Source organism: Bombus vancouverensis, chromosome 11, assembly GCF_051014615.1.
Source record: "Bombus vancouverensis nearcticus chromosome 11, iyBomVanc1_principal, whole genome shotgun sequence".
Classification (NCBI taxonomy): domain Eukaryota; kingdom Metazoa; phylum Arthropoda; class Insecta; order Hymenoptera; family Apidae; genus Bombus; species Bombus vancouverensis.
The window spans coordinates 10,747,837-10,764,148 of record NC_134921.1 but is presented as its reverse complement, the minus strand read 5'-3'; the positions used below and the strand labels follow the sequence as shown (position 1 = coordinate 10,764,148).

The window sequence follows — 16,312 nt, the reverse complement described above, 5'->3', positions numbered from 1 at the left end:
CAATCTCGGCGCCGCCGCATCGTCCACGCGGTTGTAATACGCTTTGCGCAAAAAGTAAACGGTTGCCGGATCGGCCTTACAAATAATTCGACAAGGTAAATAACCCTCGTGCGATCTTCCTGGATAGAATTCTCTCCGTGCTTGGTAGCGCTGTTTCGCGGAAAGTATGCTCGATCATAGAGATACGGTAAGTTCATAAAGCGAAACGTTAAGCTTGGCAAATTGGTATCGCTGTTACTAAAATATCAGATTGTTTCTTCTCGAAAGTTCTTCTAATCTGGTTGCTCGCACATTCGTTTGTATTTCGAGTCTTTTCGCTGAAATATTGCATGTGCTTGTTCGTCTTCTTCTTGTTCACTTGATACTACGTGTAAATGACTATGTTGTTAATAATTTCATAACGAAACCTCGCTATATCGCTTGTATTAATCGTATTTACCTTGCGATAGAATGCTTCCGGCTCGAAATCCATGGAAAACTTACACAAGTTAGTCACTATCCGATTATTTGCTTCGTAAGGATAAATCAAGAACAGTTAGGCTAGCGACCACGCCGTACGAAGAGACGCGAAACGCGCGCTTTCTCCGGCTATGAATTACACGCGTAACGATTATAGACATTACGTGGACGGAGCGTTGCTGGAAACCGCTAAAGAGGACCACGGAGACTGTTTAATTTTCCTGCTCCGCGTGGACATGCTTGATAAACGTTCGCGTAATTTACCCAGCCAATTTTCCTATCTTTTCCGTGTACCTACATCGAGTCTTCGTTTTCTCTATTGCCTGCAGCTGAGAGTTCGTTGCTGTTCTGAATAAAGGATGTCCGAGATCGTTTGCTCAGATATGTTCGATATACAGCGTGTAAATAACAAAAAAAGAACGTCAGACATCAAGACAAGGAAGAACGTCGTTTGCGGTTCGTGTTTTCCATCCGTAAAAGTATAACCTCGAGTTAAATAAATTTCTAGAAATTTGTTTTTCAAAATATCATTATATGTGTGCTTGGATAATGAAATTGACGAGTTCATAAAGAACGCGGTTGATCGGTTTAGCTTGTAAGAAGCTCGTATTCGTTTTTCCCGAATGCTTTGAATGCCGCATAATAGAAATGATTGATAAATGGCCGCGATATCTGGTTCTGGGAGGCGCGCATTAATCAACGTTTGCGTTAAAGGAAATGGCGTCTTTGCGATAATTGGCAAAGATTTCGCATGCGTTGAAAATTGATACACGGGTTTGGTGTCGCGAGAATATCGGTTGGGCGTGCGATTATCGACGAAACGATGCGTTCAGCCGGATCTCGGGTAAATTGGTTCGCGTGTCTTCTACGAGAGCCCGCGCGATTTATAGCTTCATCGTGCTTTCATATCGTAAATTCACGACGTACGCAAGCGCGTGCATGCCTCTATACCGAGGAGAAGCTTTTCCTCGGCTCGGCCACACCACGTACCGAGATTATGCAAATCGACCAGTGTTAACCCGACCGCCAAAGATTATAATAACTTTTCAGCTGTCATGTTTCGTTTGTAATGATCGCGATTTCCCGGCCGATAGCGGTTGTTCTACGGCAAACGTGTTACACGAAGCCCGATCGTTTCTAACTTAAACAGTCCGTTGAGTTCCACGGAAGCACGCAGACTGCTCTTGTTTAGACTCTGCTGGACGATGGCTTATTAAAAAGGAGTTACACGGGATGAAAGAGGCATAAACGCGTGACAAAACTCCGAGGATCACGTAATCTCGCGGCGATACGATCGCTGCTTTAATTTGCCACGTACTCGTGCCATGGAAAATTTGCGAAACAACCTTGACGATTCGGTGAACAGTTCTGTTATTTGCCCGTCGTTAAACCTAACTATTCGCCCCGTTGAAAATTACTCGAACTTTACGAGTTTAACCCTCTTTAACCCGTTAGATACCAAACAATAGTTTACTATAACGCTATAGGTACTTCGGTTCCTTTAAATTTCCTAAAATTGAAGTATTCAAATGGAAGGAATTCTCAAGAATTCTTTTTCGTAGTTACAATATCGAAAACTAGAATTCGATGATGTAATGGAAAAAGAGTGGAAAATGAATTATCAGGTTAATACAACGTCGTTAATTTAATTCGATCGACGAAGATCTTGCCAATTTGATTAGAAATCCTATTGTTTGCTCGTCGTTGAATCTCAACTTTCATCGAACTATTTCTGCCTGAATTGAAAATTATCCAAGCTTCACCCATCTGATTCTAAACCGCAGAGGGTGTTGATTATGAATGAATTGAAAAACGGCGATCCGTTTAATTCGATCGTCGAAGACGCGTGTACCGCGGGATCAGTTTATCAGATCGTCGCTATTGAATCAGTCCATTAGAAGCGTATCTAACCCCACGCGGGCGTAACCCTCAGGAATCGTGGTCCTGCGCGGATCCACCCTCGTTCACGACGATAGCAGAGAGTACTGCAACAGACTGTGACATATTAGGCGACCCCCTGAGGACATCATCCCCGTATAAGAGGCCCATAAAGAGGGTGACTCCGCTCTCAGATTTATTGTTTCGCGATTTAGTGGCCAAGCGAGCCGTGGGAGTCTGCTGTGGTTGCTCTATATTCACCCCCGTCACTCGTAAATAAATTATCGTCCGTACGAAAACACCATCAGGTCGAGGCAGCAGAACGTATAAGTACTCGCGAGTACCAGAAGATTACCGGAGAACGGTTCGTTCGGTTTCGAGATCGTTAGAGCTGACCTTCGTCGCAGGTACGAATCGCGCGACCGACGAGAGACGACGACGATCCAGTTTCTTAAAGAGAAAGGCGTTGCTCTTTGGCAAGATTTATGGCCATCTTTATTCCCATGAAACTCGGAAACCGTTTCCCCCCCATAAAAATTCATGGTCGGTGTAACAGTCTCTTCTCGAGTCTACATGCGTGGGTCGAGCGATTTGACGAATCGCGTTTTTCAAACGAAGAACAGAGGAAGGAACGCGGTATAGCACAGTTTCGTTGATTTTCTTATTGATTGTAAGGTAATTGTACGAATGAACGGCGGGATTTTAATGACGCGTTGTACGTAATTGACGCAATTAAAAACGAAAACTATCCGTTAGGTGCAAAGACGTGGTCATGATAGATACGGTTAATTGCAGAGGCGTGTCACGTCTTTTAAAGATAGCTGGTAAGTTAAGAAAGTTTTACGGAAGCTAAACAGATTGTTTTTATTGGAAGAGAAAAATGTATGGGTTTCGTGTTCAAAAGTGCACAAGTTTCTACTACGAATATCAGTTGAATCGTTTAGATACCATGTTGATCTTACTTCGCGAATTGACAAATAAATCTACGAACGTAACTTTGAAAACTTGCCTTGAAACTCACGTTATTACACGTTCTTAGAAAAGATAAATTTGTGGTATTGTATATCGTTTATTTCTTGGGAATTGGACGTTAATCGTATATCTGTGGCAATAAAATTGATATTCACGAAAGCGGAATCGATCAATTTTGCGTCTGAGACGTTCGGTTCGCTATGAATTACGAACTTACGCTTGAAAAAAATGATTTAATGCTGATTAATTTTAAATCGATTCTTTGTCGGCTTGTTTAAATTATTGAAAAATCTAGCTGCCTTGTTATTCGCAGCAGCCTCTTCAAATGCGGGAAAAAGGGTGAACGAAGTAACTACGTTCGGAGAGGAAATATCAATGACACCGTGTTTAATGGCCGAGCTATTTTCGGAAGGTTACCCATAAATTCAGCGGGTTTCCGTGTTCGGTTTAACGAAGCGTCCAATCTGTACGTCTAACGGGACAAACGCGGGTTTCGTTATGCAACGCGTCGAAAGAGGATAATTCGTTCCCGTAGGGAAGGAACGCGATAGCGATACGGACGTAGGCACCGAAATGCAAATTATCCCGTTTGCAAGGACGCGGGGAGAGCGAAATGAAGAAAATTGAGCCGATCTCGTTGAGACTGTTCGCTATTCCGGTTTCCTCGCTCGTTCGACTACTGCGTTTTGTCCTTACGCAACGTCTGATCGTGGATACACGTTTGGAAATCTACTTGCTCCAATGTACCACCAGGCAATAGGTACCATGAAAGTCGAGCAAATCGATGTTGCAATAATTTGTCGTTTACGACGTTTCTTGTTTACGACGTGCACAACTGGATGCTGCTGGATACAGCTGAACTATCTCGTTGCAGACGTCTAGACGAATGTACGAAATATCTATGATATTTTTATTCCGGTATATATCTATGCCGGTCGATAATGTAAACAGGGTGTATTCAGAACGTTCGTGGATCGATGCTGTTTAGAGAGGAGGTAAATTGTACTATTACGCACCGAGATACGTTACGTGATATTAATCGGAATTAAAGCGATATAACGATCATAACCAATAGCGTTTCAATTCGTATCTCATGAATCAGTTACCTTGCAAATCTTGCGTCTTTTCCAGGTTGAAAGTAATTGCGGATGGAATTCATTCCGAGAACTTGCGACTTTAAGAAAAGAGAAATATTTCTTCTCGCTGAAAACGAATCGTTCCAATTTCTAACGTCGATAAAAAAGAAGTTTTCCTATCCCAAAAGAAGTTTTCGGCAAGCATCGGAAAAGTATCGAGAGATGTCTACGTGGAACGTGAAATAATAAATCATCAGACCAGAAGCTTTTCGAACGTACTGTACGGACCTCGCCAAAATCCGTGTCTACGTCGTACGTCCAATTGGAATATACATAATTTTACAATTTCTTTTTAGCAGTCTGAGAGACGACTCGGTATCGATTCGGTGGCATTCCTGCGTAAACTGCGGCAATTATCCCAGGCATCGCTCAAAACTCGCCGGTTCCTCTTTCGGCCGCGAACAACACGCGATCTTCCGAGGCGCGAACGAACTCCGAGCTCGGTCATATGCATCTGCTAAAGGGAAAATCGCCGCTGTGTTTCTCGTGCAGGGTATACCGGAAGTTTTTTACGGGCCTTGGAAAAGGTCGTTGCTCTATACTGGTCGTGAGAGGTAATCTGCCTTTCCAGAAGCGGCCTCCCTGTCTCCGCGTTGAGCGCGGATAGAACTGGAACTCGAGATAATTACTCGCGGCAAAACGAGTCAACGCGTCTTTTATAAAAAGCTAACTCTCCGACATTTTTATCAGGGTACCAGTTTGTTGTCAGATATCGTACAGCCACCATTATATCGTAGGATTATCGTTATTTAGCGTTACATCAAGGATGACAGGGCTTTCTTTCGTTGCCACGATATTATCTATCTAATAAATTACGCGATAAGCGTTCTCTAAAAGGATAGTTAACGAGCGAGAAATCATTTCTGGAGCTCTGACCGTGAACTCGATAAACGGCTATACTATTGCGCTGGTGTAAAAAATTCGCGCTTCATGGCACGTATAATATGCAGTCGATAAATCATCGAGCACGGTGGACAGCCGAGCCAACGTTTGGTATTTTGGTTCCGACTCCGCGGGGGTTTGGCACCCCTGCGGGGGTTCCCTGCTGTTGCCACGCTTCTTTTCCTAGTGGATCCATCCGTGGTGAGAGATCGGATCGAGAGCCTCGAGGTGTTTGCCACGCGAAATAGAAGGGCGCCAGTTCGCGGCGCGCTGACGCGCGTACGATAATGATTGGCGATTGAAAGACGTAAGAAAAGAAAAAAAAAGAAAAGAAGAGAAAGAAAGGCTAAGAGAAAATTCGTAGGAACCCCCCGCGTAAGAGGATATATCTAACGTAATGATGGTAAGCGCAGGAACCGATTGGAGCGTGCAATTTCACAGTGGAAAAAATGTTGCATTGTGTTTAGCGGAGGAAAGTAGTCGGGTTAATAGAATCGAGTCGTTAATAATCGTCTTCCACTTTAGTCGAGTGGCGCACGTTAAGGCCTCGAGGTGTTGACCAGATCGAGTATTGTTCATCTTTCCCATGATGGTCCCGGTGAATGACGCTGGCTGCGATGATACGTCACGATAATGGCCGGTAATTCGACGTACCATCTCAAGGCTCGTGCGCGCTCTACGAGGAATATTGTTTACAACGACGATACCAACCCCGGAGAAGAGAAGTCTTGCCTTTTCAATTATCGAACCTTCCAGCGATACGATGATGGTCGATGGAAAACGCACACATACGAGCGGCTTCACAAGCGGGCGCCGGTAAACCCACACGCACCGGCTGCATCTCTCTACCAAATTGCAGCCTCGAACCACGGCGCTCTATCGTCACGTCATACGACACACACGAGCCGATCGCACGAATCGTCTTTTCGTGTTTAGAATGTCCTCGTTCGCAAGAAACCGACCGTTTCACTGCATTCTTAATTGTTCCGCTCTGCCCCTCCCCCCATCGCCCCATTCACTCGTGGAAAAGTTCAAATACGAAGCGGAATTCTACGTTTCTATTTGATGAATAATTCCATCGACGACGGTACTGTACGGAGAATAATGACCGATAATTCGAGGTACTGCTCGCGCGAGCAATAGGAACACCGTGTACGCGAACGAAGCCGAGGGGAGGCTAGGGTTTTCAATTATCGAACCTTCCACGATAACGATGCCAGCCAACTTGCGTACGTGCATTTTACCGTGAGCACACCCCCTAACCGAGGCTACGAAATTGCATCTTTGACCGTTTAATGAAAACCGAGAGCGCACCGTAATGAATATCTTACGCTTCGTACCTTTGAGAACCGCTCGGCCAGTTGCAGCAATCTTTTTCCGTGGAAAAAGCATTCGCTCTAATTCGTTGAACTCGCTTTAAACAGCTCGGCAACGTCGTTAAACCTGATGAAAACTGCATGAGCAACGCGCACAATGACTATCGAGAACCGTTCGCAAGCGCGTAACTTTGGAAAAAAAAAAAAAAGAAAGAAAGAAAGGAAGAAAGAAAAAGAATGTTTGGCTCGACAAAGGACATCCCAAGGGCCACGAAATTGATCGATCATACGCAAAAACGGTTTTCCAAGACGTGCACATCGAGCAGGCGGCCATGTTGTCACCCCGAACATCTGCCACTTTCGGACCCTGCGTTTCCAACCAACACGAACGAGTTTTCGAAAGGGTGTTTACACGTCGGGAACTCGCGACGTACTCCACAAAAATAATTCATTAAACCCGGGCAAAGCCTATTGCTTGGTAGGCGTGACGCCATTTCGAAGGGATTTTGTCGTCGAGCAATGAACGACGAAGCCTTTTTTTCCATCGAGGGGAGACTCCTTCTGTCATCTTTATTTCTTCCAGTGATATAAACCAAGCATTTCTGCTCGTCATCGGGCAAAACCATATCGAGCAAAGACAAGCGTTGTGGTCGCTCGAAGAATGGAAGTTTCCGGTCGACGGAAAATTCGTTCTCAGAAAAGACAAATTAGGGTGACATCGTCGTCGCGTCCGGTGCTCCAGGTAAATCCTCTTAGGTCATAAAAAGGCCATGCCGTGCTTTCATCCCCTCCAGCGCGACGAACGACGTATTTTTGCGACGAACGATGTATACCGTGGCCGTTCGCAGTCCATTGTCATCCTTGAAAATGTCAACGGGGCGTCGTTTAAAAGGACACTTTTACCCTGCCAATCGGATTATCGGATTACCAGCGTGGAAGTGAAGTGGAGCGACATGCCGAGGATTTTCGAGCGGAACCTCCGTGTATTCTAATTGTACTACTTTATTTTCTAAAAAGAAAACAACCATGTAACGCGTCTTCGCAAATCGGAGTGGGATAAAAGCGGTCAGCTTTTTATTATAAAGCAGTTACAAGTACGTAAGCAACTAGAAAGAAACGAGCTAATTTTTGAAATTCCTTTTCCAATGTATCGTTATTCGCGTCGTCTTGTTTTAACAGATCGATTTATGGAAACAAATTATTCGTTTCTCGAGTTCACGTCAATCGTGAACGTTAATCGCGCACGTATTCGTGTAATAAAAATTTGATCGCCCGAGTACTTGGAAGGTTAGCGATCGAATCCGACGTTTCGTTGGGGAATTTTTGCTCGTGTTCCACAACCATGTATACCATAATTGCAGCAGTTTATTTTTGAAAAAAGGAACTTGCGTAATACGCCTTTGCAAATCGAGGAATAAGAATGACCAGTCTCTGATTGTACAAGGTTTATAAGTAATAAGTACACAAGCAACTAGAAAGAAATATGTGTAGCATTGGATAGCGACGGGGTGCAGCGAGTTTAGTTGATGAATATTTGATAATGCTCGCCGATCAATGTAGTATGTATCGAAATAAAGTCTTGTACGACTTAGTCACCAGTTACGTTACTTATAGTTCAACATAGATACTTGACGAGAGAAAGTTCCATCGTCGCCTGATTAATTAATTAGCCGAGAATCGATGAAAATCCATCGCGTTGCGGTATGAAAAGTTTCGATAGGAACTTTTGCCAGTAAACGATACTACTATTGTTAAGAGCAGACAATTTAAACACGAACGTTTAAATCATTGTGACAGGAACGAAAGGAAACGTTCATGGAGGATAACGACAGAAGTATGAAAGAGAAAATTCTTGGTCACGTATCCCCGTTTACGAGGATCGAGTGACGAGAGGAAGTAGGTATCGTGTTACCATCCCACGCATCCTGTCAAGTGGATCCTCTTGGTGCACAAAGAGCAGCAGACAAATAATTGGCTCCTTGGGTGCACAGGTAAAGGCCAGTCCCTTTGATCCCTGAGAACCTTGCGTAAGAACTATTATATCAAGGATACTCGATACATTGGGATTGGGTGCTTCAATAACGCGAACGAAAGCAAAGGGACGAAGAGAAAAATAAACTGGTCGCAACATTCTGAACGTCGCGTCGACGAGACGGCGAGTATTTGTCGAGCAGTTTTATATTTGTCTCGGCGTTCTCGGTTATAGCAATGCGAATCGATGTTTTAATACCCAAGAGAACCTGTGCTCTCTCGTTTCGAAAGTCACAGCGAGCTATGGAAATCAGATCGCGGTATACCAAGTATACCGAGCGAAATAAGCGAAGCGGACTTCGAGACGAAGCAGGAAGAGAGCTGGAACGAGCGACGCACAAGACTTTTCACCGAGATTAATTTTCGGCACGACACACCGACAGGAAACTTTTCTGCTGACTTAATTAACGCTCGTACGCGTCTCTTTTTCGATGCCGAGGATTTAATTACTTTTTTACATCGACTCGTAAATCATCTCGCCGAGGCCAGCGGAGCAACGGCGTCCTTCTTGCCGAGTCATAAAATAAAAAGTTCCAAAGCCGAGAGAAGAGAGTGGAACACGTGTTGTGCCAGAGAGAAGGCACAAAAGCTGCTCGAAACGGTTTCTATCGGATACAGCTCGCGGTTACGGAGATCGCTGCTTCTGTCAAAACAGGACAGATTATCCCGGATAATCTGGCGGATTACAGAGCTGATAATGCTTGCAGGTAGTTGCCGGACAATATCGAGGAAAGGCTCGCTGCGTACAAGCGACAATGCGGATGCGGAAACGGCCAGCATCTGTGCAACCAAGACGTCGCTCGTATTTTTCGCTGCGTCCACTGTACCTATGCCATAAAAGATGCAGCTAACCCTCGAAAATTTGCTGGATGCCTCTTGAAGCGCCTGGTCCATCGATGCCGAAATTGAAAATTACACGATGATCACCCTGTCAGATAAAATTCCGAGTCGCGTTCAAAGTTTCGCGGCGATGCCGACGGCGTTGTCTAAAGTGCGCTTAATTCTCCGCTTGGTCGATCTTCCAACAGGACCTTTGATTTTATCGGCTAGTCCACCGAAAGAGCTCTGACGAAGGTGACAAGGCGAACAGTAGCACCTGATTTGCGAGATCGACGATTCGTGGTCTACCTGAACGGATTAAGATCCCTATCTGGAAGGAGGCTGAGTAATTGACCTTGCCTTAGGGAGATCAGAGGTTGACAGCTACCCTTGCCTCTGACGGCTGGCCTGCATTTTAAAGACCACCGTCGCGGAACAAATCTGACCATTAGTTAACTTCTAATCTTGGCGTCTTATTTTTAGTAGCGATCGGGAGCCCGAAAGTCTCGATGGTTGCGCCGCTTGTTACCAATCGTAGCGAGAGAATTTTGGAATAATAACGTTGATTTGAACACAACGATCGTGGCAGGAAGCTTGGCGAACGAGCAACTATCTGCGCAAGAAACTCGATGAAATTGATGATCGAGGACTCACCACATGTCCGTGCACCGGTGACTTGGCGATCGACTGTAGCTGCGGGTAAAGTTGGCCAGCCGCAGCCGGTGTCATGTCGGTCAACATCTCGTTGACGCGTATCAACGGCTATACTCGTCAATTCGCGGAATCCTGTCTGCTGTTCTTCGGCGAGTTCGACGAACGACGCGGTCCTCGGCGTTATCTTTCTCTCAGATATCGAGTCTCTCTCTGTCCAATATGCACACTTCACTTGCGTTCACCGACGGTTCGATGATTCGAAACTGGAATTCGTTGGTTGAAAGGAAGATTGGGAAAGTCGCAGGCCTCGGAGGCAGTGTCCGCGGCCGTCGGCTGGATAAAAAAGCGAGTGGATCGGAAACGTCGTGGTGCGTCGGGCAAACCGGTTAACGTGGTTCCCGTTCTTCGCCCCGTGACAGACTGCCGGCTATCCGATCGGCTTTGCCCCGACCAGACAGGGGAATGGTAGTAGGGAAGCGAGCAGGACTTCGGCCCCCGGGCAAAAAAGGGGCAGAGCTTGCTGGGCGGAACCCAGGGAAAACCAGTTACCGCCCCTGACCGCCTCCGTGCCGTGTCCGCTTCCTCTTCGCTTTATTTATCCCCACCGATTTTCCTCCCACTCTTTCCTCTTCTCTCTCTTTCCCCATTTCTCTGCCTCCAGCTCTCTCGTCGTCCCTCTTCCTCGTGTTCCATCCGAAGCATTCTCTTTCTCTCTCTCTCTCTCTTCAACCGCCGCCGCCGCCGCCGCCAATCCGTAACCCTCCCCTCGATAATTTAACCGTGAAATGCGCGCGCACCGCATCGCCACGAAGAGGAGGCACGCGTACGACGACTTTGGTGGTGCCCTCTCGGCGTTTCACCTCTATCCACCACGGACTTTCCACGTTTGTCCCTACCTCTGCCTCCCTTTCTCGCTCTTTCTCTTACGCTCGTCTCCTGTTCCAAGCGGAGGCTTACGTGACCCGAAGTTGTCGTATTAACTCGAGCCTCGATGTTTGACGTAACGGTATGCACGTCGCCGGTATTTAAATACCAACATGCCACTATCTGATACCAACGAAACCAGCAAAGTTCATCGACCGGGGCTGCGTAATTGATATACAAATCGAATCCACGCGTTTGCGGAAACCGTACGTTTTTCCGATTTGTCACGCTCCCCTGTATTCGTCGGGCCTGGTATTTTCTCATCTCCGAACTTTCACAGATCGAAACTAGGCATTGGCTAATTTTCGTTTCGTAAACTTCGTTTCCAAAAATATGCGCTACCGGCTACGAGTATGAGAATACTCGAGAGTTGCTCGGAAACCATATTGATCAACCCCGTTGATCGAAAGAGAGGGGAAACTAAAGAATATTTCTGAAATTTGTCCGATGATTTACCATCACTTACGTTACCTGCTGCGATAAATAAATAAGCTTGTAGATATATTCGTGTTTTTGAAGATCGCACGCTAATTACGTGTTCACGTAAATTAAAGAAATTGCGAAGAAAAAAAATTACCGAAAGATCGTCAGATAGGTTCGAGCAGAATAAAGTTTGTTCTTCATTAGATGAACGTAATAGTTATGACTGACAGCGCATATCGACGAGGCATCGCTCCACGAACGTCGTATCGTAGACAAAGGGAATACGGACGTCTGTGTGAACGCGTCTCGTTCTGCTTACGGTAGCAACGTTGCTGAAGAAGTGCGCGGATCTTGATCGACTTTTTGCCCGGTGAAATAAATTATCGCTTAATCTACAACGACATTTGCGACGATTTGAGCGAGCCGCGGTTAGATTCGGAGCATTATGACGTTGTTGGCGAGATCCATGAAAAGGGAACGCAAGAAGATCACGAGAATACCGTCTTACGACCGTCTAATGTGATTTTAATCGAGGAGTTTGAATTTCAAATGCTATCGACTTGCTCGCATAAAGCAACCCGCTGTATACTGGATAAAATTTTAGCGAACAAGGAACGCGGCTCTATTATGACTCCTGGTCCCAGTGGCGTATTCGATCATCTTTTTAGTAGCTAGCTTGGTCACGTCATTCTGCATAATGCAGATTCATACGATTACAAATTGATACGGTCTAACGTAGAGAAACTACGCCAATGGTTAGCGTAGAAACAGACGCGTTGGGATCGTATTAGGTCCTAATTTTCCATAATGGAAGAGAATCGAGGCGCCACTGTGGCGAAGCGACCGTCTAATCGCGGTCCATTCATAACTGCTCCTCGTCGTTCGTCGCTGGGACAAGCAAGGTATTTTCTAAGCCATGTTCGTGACTTCCGCGGTTAATTTATAGCTGACGTCTCGCAAGGATCATCGATTTCCTAACCTTCCGAATAACCTAGGTAGGTATATACGTCGAGAGGAAACTATTCTTAACAATTCCCAGTTTGGCTATGGGCTGACGACGAATATGTGCTCTTGAAAATTGTTATTTTAATTGTAAATAATAATAATAATAATAATGACGTTTGAATAAATACGATTTACGTTTAACTCTTTCGGGATCGAATCTTTTTCTATCCTGCGAGAGAGATTACCTTTTCATTAATCGTTGATAGTCGAAATAGTATTTTCGTACGGTTTTGTAAAGAAGATACAATACAGCGAAATTTGGATTCACTTTTTCTGACAGTAGATACAATTTTCGATCGGTTGATTAATAAATTACTGAAGTAAAATGCGCAACGTAGATCGTGAGAAGGTGGAAAAAGCAACATGGCTTTGTATTCCAAGCGTTGCCTTTTTATTCAAATACTATGAAATGGCGTCGAATCGCGTTAAATTTCGAATCTTCGGTTCTAAATTCACGCGTTTTATTCCGAATGCTCGTATCCAATTTTGTGCCCTTGCTTTCGATTGCGAATCTTCGCGTCCAATCCTGAACTTTCACATTCTTTCCGAATCCTCGCGTTTAGCGGTAAAACGTAGAAACGTTCCTTTCGAATCTTAATTTTCTACCTGGTTGCTCGCGAGGACTACGAGGATCGATACAAGTTCTAATCGACGAACAAATATTTCGCGGAACGCGAGGCATTATCGGAGGTCATCCCCCACCGATTCGAGGAGACGATGATGCGTAGATCGCGTGCAATCGGGCAACAAAAGGTGCGATCTACCCCACCCGCTCTCGAGGTCACAGGATAACGGCAACTGTTATGGGAAGCGAGAAAAGGGATGTTTTACAATGAACCGGAGCAGAATCGGGCGTTAACGTCCTTTGAAAGAGGAAACGGCATTGGATCGTGCAAATGAGGGTGCGAGATTCTCCTCGAGGGGTGTTCAGTTGTTTTTTTTGTCTCTCTGATCGATGTTTCTCTTCCCTTCGTTTCCAACATCCACGTTTTTAGATTTTTGTATAAAAACCAGCCACCTTATTTATTAGCTTGAGCATCGCGAGTAGTCCGATCACGTACACGCGAACGTAAGTGGACGATTTTTTTTCGAGAAAGACAGATAGAGGCGAAAGAGAGACGAGAAAGCAGGAAGAAGAAAGATCGGATGAGAAAAGTCGATGAACGAGCGACGATTGATTTTCTCGGTAACGATCGAACGATATCGGGTCTATGAAATGACGGATCGCTGATTGGCACAGAGACGAGGCGAACAGGGTTGAAAGGGAAATGGGGGCCCACGGGCCTGACGGGGGCGGATAATGACAGGGCGGCCTCGCGATGCTAAGATGGTCCGCGTTGGAACCAGCTCGCCTTTTGCCTCTTATACGGCCATGTGGCCATCGGGAGATGCTGATGGACTAATAATTACCAAGGAACCAGCTTCGCATATAGCGGCTGGGACCGTCGAAAATGAAGATTCACCAAAGCAGACTAGAGCCAGAGTCGTGTAGCTATCGTTGTAGCAGCTACGTAGCAGGCTGCTTGGCCCACGAAAAGGTGCTTCGTGCTTAATAACCACTACGATCCCCGTATCCTGTTTAGTCTATCGCTATCGGATTTTGACGAGAAGAAGCAGCCGATTATGTTGGTAAAAAAGGCGATTTAAACCGTCGGCATGAAACCATCGCGTATACAACACGCTCGTAATTTATCGCGTTCGTGATAATGAGAAAAGAGCGTAATAATTGCGGACTGTTTTCAATGTGACTCTGAAAATATTTAACTCGTAGGGTGTAATGATAGTCCGCGCGTCGGGCAACGAGTGCAGTTAAAAAGCAGTATTTTAGCACGGGCACACGGTGTCAACCTGTTCCAATGCTCGTTTCATAAATCAAACACTCGCGTGAAGTATGTAATGGAAGAGCGTTGATAACGTGCAAACATTCTTTCGACCATATAGCCTTACAATGTTTCGTTTGCTGCACGCGATTGTTAACTCTCTGTGCCACGCATTTCCACGATCCTGCTTATGCCAAACATCGGAGACAAAGACTTTATTATCGATGCTTACGTCGCGTACGTTTGCGTGCACTTGTACGCTTGATTTAAGCAGAATGATAATTTGTATTTAAGCGGATCGCTAGAACGCGAGACACTTGGCTGTCTGCATCAAACCTAACGCGATCAATGATACTGGCAATATTTCAATTTTGTCAATAAATATCGACGTTCCACGATACGGTCAGTTTCGACTTAGCGTTACATCGACGATACGTGCAGATCGTCCGAGGGTCCCTTTACACGTACGACGTTGTCGAGAATCTTCACTTCCTGAGACATCCAAAGTTGAACGAGAAATCTATAAAATTTATTCTCAGCGCGAAACGGCCCAGACGTGTCATGGTTTAATCGTCGAAAAGAATTCTAACGATACACCGGCCACGAACAAATAAATACTTGCGTGGCTTGTTTTGACCGTTGTCGACGATTCGTCTGTGCGAACGAACGGCTGGAAGAGGAGGCGCTCGGCAGCGTCTCTTTGAGGCTTTTAAGGTCGAGCAGCTAGTTTTGCCGTGAAACAAGGCGAAGAGAAACTTGTCTAGGACTGATTTACGGACTCGTTGGCCGGGCCGAGGCTGGCGTACAACTCGCGGTTCCGTGTGTATCGTGGTCCGGAATAGAGAGACGCTCTTGGCCAGATTTATGGGGTGTTCCACATGGAGGAGAGAAGCCGATCCTCCGTAACTCATGCGGTACTCGGTTTTCTGTCGGCGCGTAATCCGCAAACAAGGAACTCGCGCCGCTTTCACGAACGCTCGGAAGAATAACAGAACTCGCGCTGGAATCGACTATTTACACGCGAATAATCGTAATAGGCGAATTGTCGAGGTAACATTATGCTTGACGACATAGTCATTAAGTTCAAGTTACGTTGTTCTGCAAATAGCGTAAATCGTTGTTTAATTTTAAAACAGTCGCAATTGATAATATAGGAAAAGATTAGCGTAATTGCTAAAGAAACTAATAATTATAGATCGTTTGTGGAATGCTATTGTAATGATAATGAACGACAACACGTTCCACAGATACGGTAAAGTGAGCTTCGACATTGTAAAAGTCTAGTCTCGTATTTTCTACAGAATAATCAAATTTGTTCTACATTACGTGATTATCAATCTTTCATTTAGTAACGAAAGAACGAACAAATATTGCGTACATTCGAACACAGAAAGAAAAGATGTGAAAAACGAGGAAATGATTCGTATAACCATATGGTAGATTTATTTGAATGCGTGAGAAGCTATCGTGCAAGAACTAATAAAGTAAGCCACAAAATATCTTCCAAAGATAAAGTACGATGTAGGGATCATTGAATTATGCCGATTACAGATGTAATCATCCTGTTAACACTGACTCAACAAACTTCTTACCTTTCGACGAGTGGAAATTAATAGGTAGAAAAGTTATGATCGTCGAACTGTCAATGTAACTATATATTTCGCTGTTTACCAAACGACTAAAAACCAATGGGATAATTTACTTTCAGGCAGAAATCGCGCGAAAACTGTCATAACAGAAATTGTCAAATTTCCAAATATCGTAGCGAAATATTCCACCGAGTAGACAAACTTATCTTATCTTAGCCTGAAGAGACAGGATTCGCGCGAAACGGAGACATGTCAGCGAATGATGACGAGTATTTAAAGCGTGAGGTGGCGACGGTGGCTTTCTTCCGGGACACGCGGTACTTTGAACAAAAGGAGCGAAGAGAGCGTGAAGAATTAGCGCAAAAAGGGGGAAACAATTAGCCTGATGGAGGATCGCCGACAAA

At 45.1% G+C, this 16,312-nt stretch overlaps 1 protein-coding gene across 2 annotated transcripts in view; it reads right to left on the bottom strand.

Annotated features, from left to right (window-relative positions):
• Sp1 (transcription factor Sp8) overlaps nucleotides 1-16,312 on the bottom strand; it is a 77,863-nt gene that overhangs the window by 13,792 nt on the left and 47,759 nt on the right. The window contains exon 1 of one of the 2 annotated variants that reach the window (XM_033329959.2): nucleotides 10,148-10,589. The exons of the other annotated variant lie outside the window; for it this stretch is intronic. Coding sequence (XP_033185850.2) covers nucleotides 10,148-10,234 — 87 coding nt within the window. The 5' untranslated portion in view covers nucleotides 10,235-10,589. Of the gene's footprint in view, nucleotides 1-10,147; nucleotides 10,590-16,312 lie in introns of those variants that run through there. 2 annotated transcript variants of the gene reach the window in all.